Here is a 15,650-nt window from a genome sequence, read left to right on the forward strand (position 1 = left end):
TGAGCTATTAGATTAGTTATTTGTCCTATTAATGAATTCTGGTTTGTATTGAGGAGACTATTCAACAGATTTTGTAAGAGATTCGTTACTTGAGTCAATAAAGATACTAGTAATCTGGCTAGTGCACTAGGAATAACATTTATCCTCAACACTTGATTCAATATAGTGTCCAAAAGTGTCTCTATTTGTCCAAGTAATCCACTCAGTCCTATATTTTGCTGCTGCACTTGGCCATTTACTGATGCAATAGAATTTGGATTAACGTTTGCTAAGTTTCCGAGATTCAAAATTTCTTTATTACTATTTATCGCAACGTTGGTTGAATTATTATTATCCCCATTAGAATTACTATTTATAATATCGCCATTTACCAAACACCAAAAGTAAATCTGTATTAATTATATATTTCAATTAAAAATTTAATTATAAGATAAAATAAATTAATAATCAAAAATTACTTACGGTGATTATGAAAAACAATTTCATGTCTTGTTACTTATTTTAATTCTTTTGATATCCACTAAACATCTTCCGGACTTTATATAGTGAAAATTTTTGAAAAAAAAATTCCTTATCACTTATCGCAGTTTTAAATAGAAAATTTATTTAAATATTTATGCATTGATAAACACGAGGCTTAGGTATTATATAAATTAACGTTTATATAATTGATTTTTCTGAAGATAAAAGAGTATTAACCCAATTACAATCTCTATGATATTACAGTATCTTGTGTACAATCTCATGTAATTATAAATTCAAATACGTAAGGCATTTATTCCTAAAATAGGGTCAAGATTATCATTCAAGCTTAGGCATCTCAATAAATTATTATTTTTTACTGTTCTACTTGAAACGATTGAGGTTTTAAAGTAAAACTCGTGATTACCCAAGTAGTACAGAGACAACTTTTTGATGTTTTTTAAGAACAATGACAAGATAAATTTTACTTTGTTTCAAAGCTAAGTTTTTTGCAGTGAATAGTTCAGGATCCGGTGGACGGTTTTTGGGCGGAATAAACTTATGTTCGTGTTACCGATATGCTAATGTTATGAGTATATCTGTACGGAAAAAAAATTAACTATATAAATCGAGAACGACAAGTAGTATAATGATAAAGTGATCAGTAAATACTATCAGTCTAAATAGTAATTTTTTCGTTTATGATTAAAACGCGAATAATTACAGGATAAGTATGAAAATTTATTGTCTATGCAAAAATTACTATTTGAACTTTTAAAATCGTAACTGATAGTTAGAAAATTGACGACACGTATGATAAAATTTATTATTTGGAATGTTAAAATTCCCCATATTGACACCCGGGTTCCGAGTTATAATTTCAAATACTAATTTTTAAAGTTTATTTTTTTCGTGTAGCTATAAGTAATGACGTGTTGCGTTTGGACAGCAACCAGTAAAATCAAAATAATTTAAATTATTTTATAAAATATTAAAAATAATATGATAAATTCATACGAAGGTGGACAGTAAATTAAAATAGAATTTAATTTTTACAACAAATTGGACGTTTCGTCCATTCGTTGAGACCTTTAGCAATTTGATCGTATAAACTCTAGTGTACTAAATTTTTCTAAGACATACATCATCATATTTAATGAACACAATAATTAACATTTTAATATTTTTTATTACAATAAATAGAATAAAGAAAAACCACAATTCATGTGACGCTTAATACATATACTCTCAAGCAGTGTTGAAAAAGTCCCAATAAATGAACAGAAACCAGACTAATGTTAATGATTTTAATTTACAAATAATGAACTTTTTATTTTTGGCACTACAATCAATTGAAAATCCAAAAAAAAATCAATGTTATTTCATAGTTTTATGTTTTACTTCTATCAGCTGTCCAATTTTTTTTATTTTTTATATAAATACGACGTTCAGATTTTGGTTCTTACCTAGGAGTCATAGAGAATTTGTGTTCTTTTTCCTGTCTTAAAAAAGTCACGTCAATTAACAAGTCGTTCAGATGAATTATTTATAATTTACTTTTGCCGCCGCTTGTGTCAGGTTTTTTATCAAAATTTCGGTGCCTTTTTGATAACTTACTTAAGCAAGGATAATATTAAATAAAAATTAAACAAAAAAATAATAATTTCAGTAGATTCTATACATTTTTATATCTTATTTACACTTTACATTTAAACATTTACTCTGTACATTTTAAATTAATAAACATAAAAAAATTTGATACATATATATATATATAAATATAGACATGAAAAAATGACTAAAAAATTCCACCGACACTGCGGTGATAATTAAGCTGTGCATGCTGTGCATAATCATAACCCTGATCGTATCCCCATTCAGCTGTAGGATTAGTACCACTGGACACTTGACTACCAAGACTTGTATGACTGGAAGGATGATGACTGGAGTGACTGGTGTAGTCGCTGCTCTGGAAGTGGTTGAACTGTCCCCACCCGAGCTGTGCTCGAGACCAGTCTGCAGTACCTAATTTAAATATATTTAGAAATTCAGATTTTTTTATATTTCTATAGAAATTCAACAACTGATGAATAGATCATCAGTGACTAGGACCATCAAGACTAATTGATTGGTCGGCAATAACGAATGATTGTTAAACTAACCAGAGTTGTGGGTATGACTCAAAGAGGTTGGTGCAGCATGAGCAGTAGGCGGTTGGATTGTCGGCACCTGGCCAATTTGCATCACATTATTTCCGTGACCCGATAGGCTGCTGAGTGAACCAGGTATTGCGACAGAGTGTGAATGTAATCCAGAGCTCATAGTCGTCGTGGGCACTTGGGCCATCGTGCTAGATATATGACTGCTCAGTGAACTGGGTGTCATGTTGTGGACACTTGTCGGTGGTGTCATTTGATGCAACGCCCCTGGAGACGCTTGGTGTAGACTCGTCGGGACCTGACTCGCAGGCATTCCTACGGCCATCTGTGGCACTTGTGACAATTGTCCCAATTCATGTGAACCTGGGTATTGACACGCTGTCAATGGTAAGCTAGGTAACGAAGGCATAATACTGCCGGTATGTTTGCGAAGCCGTGCTCTGCGGTTACTGAACCATACCTGTAACATTGTATTAATACCTATACAATGTTTGCTTTAGCTTTGAACACCTAGTGTTATGACGCAGGCTTATAAATATTGAGTGTCATAAGTGTGCTCTATTCTTATTTTAAAATACTTTGGATGTACGTTTACTTTATGTGTGTTTTCTTGTGTGTGTGTAATGATGATTTGTTCACATTTATGTCTAGATGTAGATGATTAAATCTAAAATATGCATCAATTGAATCAAAACGTCTTTTTTCATCAGCTTTAAGAAGAACTCCATCAATTCTTTTTTTTTTTTTTCAATAAATAGGATTTTAGAGTAATTTTTCTGAGGTGAATTATAACTTGTGAAAAAAAAAAAACAAATTTTAAGCCTTCTGAAAATAGTATTGTTTTTCACTGCACATTAGTGTGCTGGAATTCTTTCATCCACCGAGGCCGTAGTTTTGACCAAGATCGTTGTCTAAGAAAATCTATAGAAAATGTATAGAAAATCAGGACTTGTCACCGTCTAAAAAAATATATAGAAAACCAGAACTTGTCACGGTCTAAGAAAATCCGTAGAAAATGTATAGAAAACCAGAACTCACTGTGTAAGAAAATCCATAGAAAATATATAGAGAACCAGAATATATAATTTTTGATCTTTCAACTATGATAACACTAATGAACTATCATATAAAAAATGTTAGTTTTTTTTTAAATGGCCCTTAAATAAAGTACGCGCAGAAACAGTGCGCATCTACATTTGCGCATACGCGGAAAAAATGTTTTCCAAAGAAAGCGACCAGAAAAACGACTTTTTTCCCTTCAAACAGGGCAGGAATTTGAACTTTCGGTGCAGGTATAGTGGAAAATAATTTACCTGTATTCTTGCTTCAGTTAAACCGGTGCGTTGAGCTAATTCCTCTCTAGCATAAACATCAGGGTACTGTGCACGTTGAAATGAAATTTCTAATTGTTCCAATTGCGCAGTAGTAAATGTCGTTCTACTACGACGCTGTTTACGTTTTAATGGGATACCAGGTTCACATTCAGTGTCTGAATCATCGCAACGACCTAAAACATTTTAAATAAATCAACATTATTACATCACTCCCTTATTACTTCATTAGTTTATTGTCTACTTATACAATTACTCGTTATTGTTTTTATTTATTATATTTATTTATACAAATGTTTTTTTTTTTGTAGTAAAAAAATAATTGTATTTTTTATCGGATTCCTTTTGTTTGTTTTGTTTAATTTATATATTTTTTTAATTATTCATAAATGACTGTAGTTTATCGCAAAATGAACGAGTCCTTATGAGCTTATGGTTTTTAATACGTCGCGCATTTATGCATTCATGACGAAATGCTCCGAGCATATATGCGTCACGCTCTTTTAGGCATTCATAAAATTTTACTCGTAAAAAGACTTCTCTCATCTTGTATTTGTTATTTATATTTATACATACATACATACATACATGAATAAACGGCCATTTTGTCAGTTTAAAATACACATATATACAAGCATTTATATTTTTAATAATTATATTACTCGAGTTTTACTCACTTTATTTTTTTTTATGCTGATTTTTTTTGTCATTTACCTGCATTAGAAAATTAAAATTAAATTTTTATTTTCCTCATTACTCTAGTACTGACAGAAACATAATCTTGTAAATATAAGGGCGGCCAGGGTAAAGTAAGCCACCATTTAAATGAGGAAAAAATTTTAATTTTCATTTATAAAAATTTGATGGGGTAAAATAGTCACTCCGAATTTTTTATCAAAATAAAAGTTTGTTTTTGTTAAAAAAAACTAGATATTTGAGTTACGTAATTATAATATATGAAAAAACGCGAAGTAAAAATAAAACTCCTGACAATTTTTGAAAAATGATCTCCTTCTTTCCGGTCTCTCCTGTGTGTTTACAAGACTCAAAGCCAGAAAAACGAAAAGAAGTTCACTAAATGTTATTTTATACTTCAAAATTGCATTGAAATTTAGCGAGTAAAAGAAAATACAAATAAAGAAGTATCAATCCACAAACATTTAAGTCGACTTTACTCTATTTCTATTCTAGTATATTCACTTATTTATTTTTTTTCTTCATTTTATTCCGTATTGTTCATTATGGCTGTATATGAATATGACTATTTTCGACCTAATCTCGACAGCCAGTTTTAGTATAAAACATATATAGATATATAGCCTCGTGCGATGCTCTTTCTTGTCGCTTATATATCCATACGGGAATTAAATCTCATGGTTGATGGCGCGTGATACAATCGCTTCAACTCTCGTCTTCTTCGGTCAATTGAGAATACTTTGTGGGATTTTATTTCTTTACAAATGTGATCTCGTTGAGAGTTTTAAGTGTAGTTTACTCTAGTGTATCTCTATCTCGAGCTCTCGGACTATAGTCTTGATCGCAAGTTTGTTATGATATTCTAAATGGACAAACACTTGAATCTTACGCCCTGTCAATCGAACTTAACATTTTATTTTGACGTTCATCTCTTCTTTAAATACATTTTCATTCTTACTATTATTATCATCATCATCATCATCATACTTGTTTATTATTCTAGGATAAAATCTAACGCTGGAATAATTTCCATGGTGTATAAATAAACATCTTAATACCATTGGATAACACAAAAGTATGAAGAAATATTTTTTCTGCTTACCGAAAAAGCAAAAATTGTAAGTTTTCAATTATTGTAACAAAATTTTCTATTAAATCATTGGATAATTTTTTTTAAAACGACTTGAAAAATTAATAAACCCACGGAAAAAAAGTAAGCAAAAATTACTGTATGAAAATTACCCGGAAACGGTTCCATGACAACTGATCCCAGACAACTGACCCCCGACAAGTAATTACAGGATAATGGATCCCACAGACAACTGATCTCACTGACAAATTCATAAAATAATTAATTACTATGACATGAGTAATCAAAATATAAATTATGTAAATTAGTTGTTGATAAAAATCAATTGACGATCAATTGTTGATGGGATCAGATGTCGATGGCATCAATTTGTAAGGATCACTTGTCGTGGTATAAAATTGTTGGGATCAGTTGACGGCACACCATTTTTTACATATGCTAAAGGTAAAAGCCATCGAGCACACGGAAAAAATTGGAGATAAAAAATGTACGAATTTTTTGTTATGCTGTCAACCAACCTCGAAACAGAAAAGTTGAGTCACCAAAATATTATTGTGCTGCACTACAAAAATTATTATATTTAAAACTTATTGATAAATTCCAATGAAAATTATTTGTATAAAATAGGAATTATGGGAGAGAATAAAAAATTTTTAGAGGCTCATGATAATTCAGGGTGGCCATAAAGAAATGATTTCAAAATTTTCTGGTGTTTCCCTTCCCGGTTTTCCAATTAAGTTTTTCACATTTTTCCCTGATTCTGAAATTTTATTCGTATCATTGAGATATTCAAAGTTTTGATTATATTTTTATAGTTGATAATTAAATTTGATGACTAAATCGTGCGAGAACTAAAAAAAAAGTCAATAAATTAAATTACAGTATACAGCATAATATTTTTTTGGTCACTCGATTTCCTATTTGAAGTTTGGTCAACAGTACACAGAAAAAAGAATTTCGGGCGCACGAATTTTTTTGTATTATAAATTGAACACAAAAATTTTCTCGGGACGAGAAAAAATTTATTGACTCAAAAAATTTCTTGGGCTGGGAAACAATTTTCTTGGGGCGAGTAAAAAATTCTTGTGCCAAGAAATCCTTTTTTTCTGTGCATAATAAAAATTCGTAAATTTCTAAGCCCATTTTTCTCCGTGTACTTTCCTCATAGTAATTAAAACTAAATGTTGAGATCCGATTTTTTCCATGTATAAATTGGTGAGCTAATAAATTACTTCAATCTTTTATTTTATAATGTATATATATCACTATTGTTGAATTGTAGGCGTGAGAACAATATTCTAGTGGTTGTGATCGACATTTAGAAGTTAACTCTCAATATTGTTATGTACTATATAATGCACAATATATTGTAAAGTATTATATTATATCCAAATACTGTATTGGATTTTTAGTGTCCACGGGAAGTCTTGAATGTTTGGACACTGACCGGTAAAGTATCAAAGGAATCCTACGGAGATAAATGGGATCGGTGTCTTAGGAGTTTTCGTCGCTCACAGTACGACCTGTAATGTTATATATATTTGTATATAATACCGACAGTATAAATAGTGCACCTATATTATACTAGTGACTGGTCTGCAGTCTGCAGTCTGTAGTCTAATAGTATTAGCTTTGAAATATATAAATGTAACTATTTGTAGAGAAAAATAAAAAGAGGAGAGAAAATAATAAAATGGAAATGAAAGGAAGATGAGGTTTAGGGAAAATATAAAAAAACGACACCGCTTTTGATGTACGCGGGGGTTTGCAATGACAATGCACAACCTGTGGTTTGTGTTATTATATTTATTGAATATAAGTAAAAAGGAAATTGAAAATAGACATGAGACATGATGAGTGAAGGAGAAATATCGAGGATGAATAAGATTAAAAAGTGAGAGAAGGAGATGAAGAAGGTGGATCTGGATGAGAAGAAGAAGGACAAGGAGGAGAAGTTGTAGGTGTAGACGAACAAGTTAAAAAAAAATTTAAGTACAGGAATATTCCCAGCGGCATCCTTTGAAGTGTTTGCGGGCTGGCTATTGCTTTGGAACACGTCACATTTGTCAAAAAGTCACACTACATCGGAATCGGGTCGTCTTACTGTATACAGTTTACATACTACACCTTTGGTTTTATTACCAACGACACGTTATGTGTATACAAGTTAAGTCAAGTAAAGTAGTCGAGTGGGAGAGAATAAATTACAATGGGACACAAGAGCCCGCGAGGGAAATGTATCTTTCATTATTATTATTATTATTATTATAATGATTATTATATATATTAGTCTCTTTGCTTTACTATTTATTATTGTTATTATTATCGTTCCTACGTGTTGTCAGTGTATTTTTATTTTCTTTATTGTCACTTTGCTAGACAAATATCTCACATGTGAGCCTATTGTTGAAAGAAAATAGATTGAGGGCGTTTAATCATATCCGATTATTTTTAATGAGAACATTTTTTTTTTATCCATAAGAGGTTTAAATACTATTTATATATTGCTTTGAAGTCTTATAAATTATGTATTTGTTTTAAGTATAAATTGGTATGTGTATTTTATTCGAAGCTAACCTGTAAGAAATTGGGAGTGATTACGGATTTTATTTAAATCCAAATTCACTTGGTGTTTAAAAAAAATCACTTCGCATAGGGAATAAATAAGGAGTTTGTTTTTTCAACGGAGTGATCTGGATTTTATTTAAGCCTGCAAACTTCTCTCCGGAGTAAATTTCACTCCGAGGGGATCAAAAAAGTAAATAGTCATCTGCTTTACATTCACTCCGCATTTACTCCGAACTCGCTCCGCAAATTTTTTACAGTGTAAAAGTAAATTAAATTTAAGGGCTTTTTCAGACAGTATCCCCATTTTCTATTAATTGAAAAAAGGCCAACGTAGTTGCAATTTCACCGATGTAGAATTTAAAAAAATTACTTACAGTTGTCATCAATTAGGAGATAAACGAAATTTGTTGAATAAATTTCAGCCTTAAATTTTGAAACTTCTAATTATTAAATTGACACGAATTTTTTTTTTTATTTATTAAATTTTCATGCCAAGGCACAGGCCAAATCATACAGATGATCTTACAGCAGTAGAAAAAATTTGAAGCGATCAAACAACAATAATACTATCAATTTAAATCAGTCATACGGACAAAAATACAATAAATAATGAGAGATGTAAAGTTCAACGATACACCGTTACAAATTTCGTTAATCAAAATTTAGATTTAGTAGATAATCATACAACTTGTTCTTAAAGATCTCAATACTGCCTGATTGAATCAAATCTAAGGGTAACTCTTGCCAAAGACGGATAATTGATACAACAAATGATTGCTCATATAGCACAGTAGAAAAGTATGACATTTTAAAATTTACATTTTACTGAAATTTATTCAACAAATTTCGTTTGACTCCCAATTGACATCAACTACAAGTAATTTTTTTTTAATTAATTGATAAAATTTTCATACACTTATGACAGTTAAAAGTAATTGAAAATTTTGAAAAAGTGGGGGGGAGGGCACTGTCTGAAAATGCCCTTAAATAAAATACATAAAAATTTGTTTATATTTAGGTTATTGTATTGTGCGGGCGTATTGTAAAATATTGCCAAACATAGATTTGTCGGGTCGGTTTTCTTTGTCTATCAAAGCCAGAGTAACAAGTATACAGGTTTGTATGTTATGTGGTACGCATGGGTTAAGGATGAGGCACAATATGGCATATAAATAAAAGAGAGTAGAGTCAAAGAGAAGATAAAAAAAAATGTGTCCATGAGAGGTGACAAGAATTTAAAAGAGCCGCTGGGTATTATTGGAAAGATGCAACTTGTCTCACGAACTATTCTTTCTATTCTTGAGATTGTCGTCCAGTAGATGTAACCATACCGAGTATCAAAGGTACCGACGGCTTTACGCTATGACGCCCCCTTCATCAGAAAAATAAAAAATATAATATATTATACAACCTGCTGTATTTTGTTGTACCTAGTTCTTGTTGTTGTTGGTGTCATTGTATTTTAAAAAAAGATCATCAATGTTTAAATTCAAAAACGCCATTTTTATTTTAAGCTACGAATTTTTCATCGGTTTTTTATTTTTATTATTAATAAAAATGACGATTTTTTTTTCTCCTTCAATACAAATATATGTCTATATTTTTTTATAACTTTTAAATTTATGTTAATCCATTGTAAAGTGACGTGTAAGTGTCAGATTTTATTACTGAGTTTCCCATGAAGATTAAAAATATTTTTTTAGTTAATTATTGAATATTAATTTAATGGTAAAGATTTAAAAGGACGAGGATGTAAATTAAAAAATAAATAAATAAAAAATAAAAAAACGTTTTAACGCACTGACACTCGACCCTTTGGAGAAAAAGATTCTTCATCCACTTCATAAGAAGAAAAAGTAATAAAAAAATATCGAGAATGAAAGATAAAAAAAATAATAAAAATAAAAATAAAAAAAGTAAAGTTGAGGGTGTGATCGTTTAAAGGCCATATGTTGGAGTTGTAATGAGAGAACAACTCTTGACTCTTAAACGTCCCTCTGGCTTTTTCTTTTCACCCAGGGGCGGAACTCGATGAAATGCTTTATAGATTATATTTCTCACCTCCCCATTATATCATTTGTAATTTTATTTTATCTTTTAATTTTTTTCGTACTAATATATCTCAACATCTTTATTCACTCCCATTAAATTCTCTCAAACAAAACATTTATTATTTTATTATAACACAACTTTTTATTTTTATTTATTTATTCATTTCAATTGACTCAATTCGATGATCAAAGTGTCGACGTTAAGTTGCGTTTAAATACCGTGTAATCAATTTCAATTCAATATGTAAATATTTCTCGACAATAAAAATTTTTTTCAAAAGGATCGCTGGTAATCATGACTTTCAATTTAAATTAAAAAATGAATATCAATTTTTTTTTTTAGCAAATCAAGTTGATAATAAAGTCAGTCGTTGACATGAAAACCAAAGATGTTAAAAAATTTGTCAATTAATAAATAAAAGTAAAATTTTTCACAGAAAAATAAAATAAACCATCTGTTTAAAATAAAAAAAAAATTTATTTCTATTCCCTGAAAACTGTGAAATGAATTTTAAAAAATGTGTTTTCGTTGGCCATTACAAGAACAAAACCATCACACATTTAAAAATCTCAGCACGTTGCTGGTTTAAAAAATATATATATGATATATATTACTACGTCTCACTTAGAACTGGTGTATCGCTACCAGTTATAAGTAGCGTGAGTGTGGTCCTCTACCTCCCGAATTACGGAAAACTGGATTGTCACCCAAGAAGTTTGTTGGTTTGTATATATTGGGAATGGGAGGGTATAGAGTATAGAGCAAGTAATTTAGAGTCTACTCTACTCTAGTCCGGTCTGGTATGGTCCTATGTCCCATCCCGAGCCAAGTAAATCTATTATATACATATAGGTATAGTTGTTGAATAAGAAACTTCTCCTCCCTTTGCGCCTTTCCGCGTGTCGAATCGCGCTTTTGAGTCAAACGCATGGAAAAGGTGCCGCTGAGTTATAAATCGAGCCGCTCGGCTCCTTCATTTCTTTTTCTCTTTCACTCTCACCAGTTTCACCCAAAGTTAAGTTAACTACTATAAGTATAGAGTCAAGTTCCTGTATGTTATACAAGTGTTGTACTATATACCAGACCAGCCTATGTTATGCTAGTGTATGTAGTAAACTAAAGGATCTAGAGTAGCTGGGGGTCTGTGTGTGAGGTCTCTTAAATGCTAACAAAATGCTACGGAAACTTCTCTACCCGGTCACAACAATGGGAAAACTTGCCGAGGTTTTTATGCTCCGTTTTCGATGGTGAGTTCCTGTCAACGCCCGGTGTGAACCAGACATTAGTTTCTTTTTCATTATTCTCTCACCTATTGATTGCTACCAGCAAATAACTCAAAAATATATAAATTTTACGTGTCAAAAGTCAACTTTGGGTATAATGTATACAATAATAATAAGGATTCTCACTCGTAGTTCAAGCTTTAGTATAATAATAGCCGAGGGGCAGGATGTATACCAAGTACTTGGGTTTTATATTTAATAAAAAGTCATCATTCAAATTCAAATATCATATATCTGAACTGGGTGGTCTCTAATTTTTTTTCACAAGTCATTAGATCTTAATTCATCGCCGTATTTATTATCTATATTCTTCTATTACTTAACACAAAATTTTTTTTTTTTATAAACTGAAATTAAATTACTCCAGACGTTACGTGACCGCATAATTAATTCGACGCGTTATACTAATTGATAAGTAAAACCGTCTTATCAAACCCTTGCTAATTACATATGTAACTTAATTTTTTTTGCTCTACAATTATGTCAGGCCTATTATTTATTTAGCATATCACGTTTATTGATAAAATAAAAGTCATAAATAAATCTGGGTATCAGTTGATCAGTAAAATTTCACCAGCTAATAATTTTCCTGGCTATGCAGCGCCGATGTGTCTGAGGATTCTCACACATCACACATATGTATCACAGGCCGAGAAATCTTGGACGTGGATGAGGGAGTCCAAGCTGGATATACGTATTATAAAACGCGATCCGAAAGCCTCATCGCCGCGTGAGAGTAGTGTAGTGGTGTGAGTATGAGTACGAGTGTGTGTATATGTATAATATATATAATATATATAAGTGAAGGTATGTAGTGTATAAGGGATTGAGAAAGTAGGGTGGGCGAAGTAAAGGGGGGTGGGCAGGACCCATTAGGCTAATCCTTGGTCGGCGGCTGAGTCCAAAGGAACGGAATAAGAAAGAATAAGAAAGCCTGTGGCTACGTGTCATTCCTGCTCGAGAGCTCGACCGCCGCCGACACCTATACCACCTAGTGCTCTGTGTAGTACATATGTATACATATAAACATCATTTTTTCCTTCTCCTTTACTCGAACACCAGCATCAACCCATTCTCTCTCTTTTTTTCTCTCTCAGAGGTGCTCGCCTTCATCATTTACGCCGATACCTTATAGATATCATCATATGTATCTATCCCCTTTTCATTCGTTTTTTATCCACGAAAATAGATGGAATTCATGGGATCGTTTAATCTGAGAAAGGGTCGGAAATGTTCTAAATACTTGTCATGTTTTCATCTCATCAATATGTTTTTTTTTACTACGAAAAAATACAACCGTCTGAATTAATTAATTTTATTAATTATATACATTCATGTTAATTAATAGACTCGAGACTCTAATGGATGGAAGTAAGAACCGATTCGGTAGAATTGAAAAAGTAAATGTGTGTTTGTATGTATGTATGTGTGTGTATGTGCATAAGTATTTGAGAAAAAATTAGCAAATTTGAAAATAATTTTCATCATGAGCACCGCTGCTGACGTGTGGCAGGCGGTCTGTTTGATCTCCGCGGGACTCTGAGGCCCTCTCACCCTTGCACGGTGTAGGTATATGTTGGATGTGCATGTGTGAGACGAGTCCCGGTTGATACTCAGGTTACCGGACTCTTTCCTCACATTCACGATGCAATCCACACACTATAGGTCTTTCTTCTCATTACTCTTTTTCCCTTTTATTATTCATCTTTGATATATAATAATTTTTTTTTATTTATTATTCTCATGAGCATCAGCTCTTGTCTACTCGGACTGAGACTCGAACTCGAGCTTGAGCTCGTCGCTCGTCGCCGTATCGTGTGTGAGATCCGATATGCTCTATACAAGATTCCGCCACACCTTCTGATGACTTCCAAAAACACATTCCTTGATCTTGTCGACTGTCCACTTCACAGGCTTTAGTGTCTCTCAATCTTGAATATATAGCTTAAGACTTATGTATTTCATTTTTTTTTATTTTTATGATATCTTGAGTTAGATAAACTACATATTTATATACATACATTATTGTGATAAGTTGTAGTATTTAATTGTGACAAAAAAAATATATGTAATTTTAATTAGTGCCTTTTTTTAAATTAATTTATTGCGCTCGTTTGTTCTGAATTAAGGGACAGAAGTTATATATAAAAAAAAAAGTATATATATAACAGAGTGGTGTATATTTTCGAGATACAGAAAGAAGGATAATGCGTAGCCTGTGAGATATTGACACTCCTGTAATCCGTTTGTCGGACGTGTGGGCAACCGGGCTAATCCAGCTCACGCCCACCGAAGATTAAATTTTGCCGTGTCTTTTGCCGACTATTTTCTCTCTTTCTTCTTCTTTTAAATATATATATACGTATATATGTAGCCGCAAAGTCAACCCTAAACACGACCACGCAACTGCATGAATGGAGTAAATAAACATTTTGAATATTTTTCCTCACAATATTTATTTTTTTTCCGGTAATTAATGATATATATTTTGTAAAATAATGTATGATAGTAGTGGGTATGGATGACATATTAATAAGAAAATGAAATTGGTAATCACAGAAAAAAATTCTCAATTGAAAGTGAATATTTTTGATTGAAGAAAATTTTTTTTAAAAGCTCAATTTTCTCGGATAAAATAGAAATTTCCTCTGACCAAGACGAGTTTTCACACAAAATTCTCTTGGCTCAAAAAAACCTTGACTTGGTTTCCGAAAATGTTTGCCTTCCAAAATATTTTTTTGACTCAAGATAATTTTTTTTTCCGTGTAGTTAGGGTAAAGGTACCATTTGTAGCCACTGCTCTATTTTTGGACATTTAATCCTTTATTTTAATTAATAAAGAAGTATAAAATAAAATTTTCATTTCGATAGAGGGATAGAAGTATCTTTAAAAAATTGATTGTGTTATCGGGTCTTTTACAAATTATTTTATTAAAATTTTTCAAGTGTCCAAAACTGGCCCTAAAGTGGCCAAAAACGGTACCTCTACCTATTGCTGGTACAAAAATGTAAAATAATTTGTGCCTAAATATATTTGCCGCGAATATACCGCGGGCAAACTGTATTGGAGGGATATATGTAATAAAAAGGATTGAGTAAAGATACTTACCACTACTCAGTAAGTTATTGATACTGTAATCTGTCTTGCCGTCGTCGCTTGATCTGCCTCCGCGCAACAGCCTACTAATGGAACTGACACTCGGTGGATCGGGGAACTTCTCCTGGACAAATAAAGTCGGCACGGCTTGTTAAAAATCGTTTGATGAATCGACAATCATTATTTCTCATTTTATACTCCTCACTCTTATTCTTTCTTTCTTATACTCTGTACCTTCTCTCATAATAAATTATATATATAGTACACAGTCATCTTCACAATATTAAATCAACAAAATATTTTTCTTTTAACACTTTTTTCCTGTGGGAATTTTTTTTTTTCATTTTTTACCCCGTAAAAATTATTTCTTTAATGCACTACCTGTATTTAATTATAAAATTTTTTAGCAAATTTTTATGAGTCATTAAAAGTATTTATTTTATTTAAAATATTTTTTTTTTAACTGGAAATGAACGTAAATAGGTTGTAATAATAAATATAAACATTAAAATAAATTAACACGCAGCTGCATTAAATGAGTTTTCAATAGACTGGTTTGAAGGTAATAAACAAGTTACAAGTACCGAGTTAGAGAATAAATGAAATAAAAGAACAGTAAACGGAGTAAATAATAAAGAAAAAAAAAATAAATAAAATAAAAAAGTTTAAAAATAATAAAATGAAAAATAAAATATTACAAAATGATAAAGTCTGCAGATATATCGAGATCGGAGAGATTCGATCGTTTATCTCATCGCTTATATCTCCGATCGCGGTATCTCAGAAACAATAACGATATATCCCGCGTGTCGATGAGAGAGACTCACGTAGAGTGTCTGGGTCTGGGATCCTCTTAGTTGGTACCAGGGCGATGACAGGGCAAGAGAGACGGAGATAAGTGCCTCAGGGAGA

At 31.5% G+C, this 15,650-nt stretch overlaps 1 protein-coding gene across 2 annotated transcripts in view; it reads right to left on the minus strand.

Annotated features, from left to right (window-relative positions):
- Nucleotides 1-2,171: 2,171 nt before the first annotated feature.
- The window catches only part of LOC130668358 (protein gooseberry), a 58,431-nt gene continuing 44,952 nt past the window's right edge, over nucleotides 2,172-15,650 (minus strand). For both annotated transcript variants that reach the window (XM_057470606.1, XM_057470604.1), the window contains exons 3-6: nucleotides 14,751-14,862; nucleotides 3,935-4,128; nucleotides 2,625-3,081; nucleotides 2,172-2,487 (exon numbers count right to left, since the gene is read on the minus strand). In XM_057470606.1, coding sequence (XP_057326589.1) covers nucleotides 2,261-2,487; nucleotides 2,625-3,081; nucleotides 3,935-4,128; nucleotides 14,751-14,862 — 990 coding nt within the window. In that variant the 3' untranslated portion in view covers nucleotides 2,172-2,260. The remainder of the gene's footprint in view (nucleotides 2,488-2,624; nucleotides 3,082-3,934; nucleotides 4,129-14,750; nucleotides 14,863-15,650) is intronic.

Source organism: Microplitis mediator, chromosome 5, assembly GCF_029852145.1.
Source record: "Microplitis mediator isolate UGA2020A chromosome 5, iyMicMedi2.1, whole genome shotgun sequence".
Classification (NCBI taxonomy): Eukaryota; Metazoa; Arthropoda; class Insecta; order Hymenoptera; family Braconidae; genus Microplitis; species Microplitis mediator.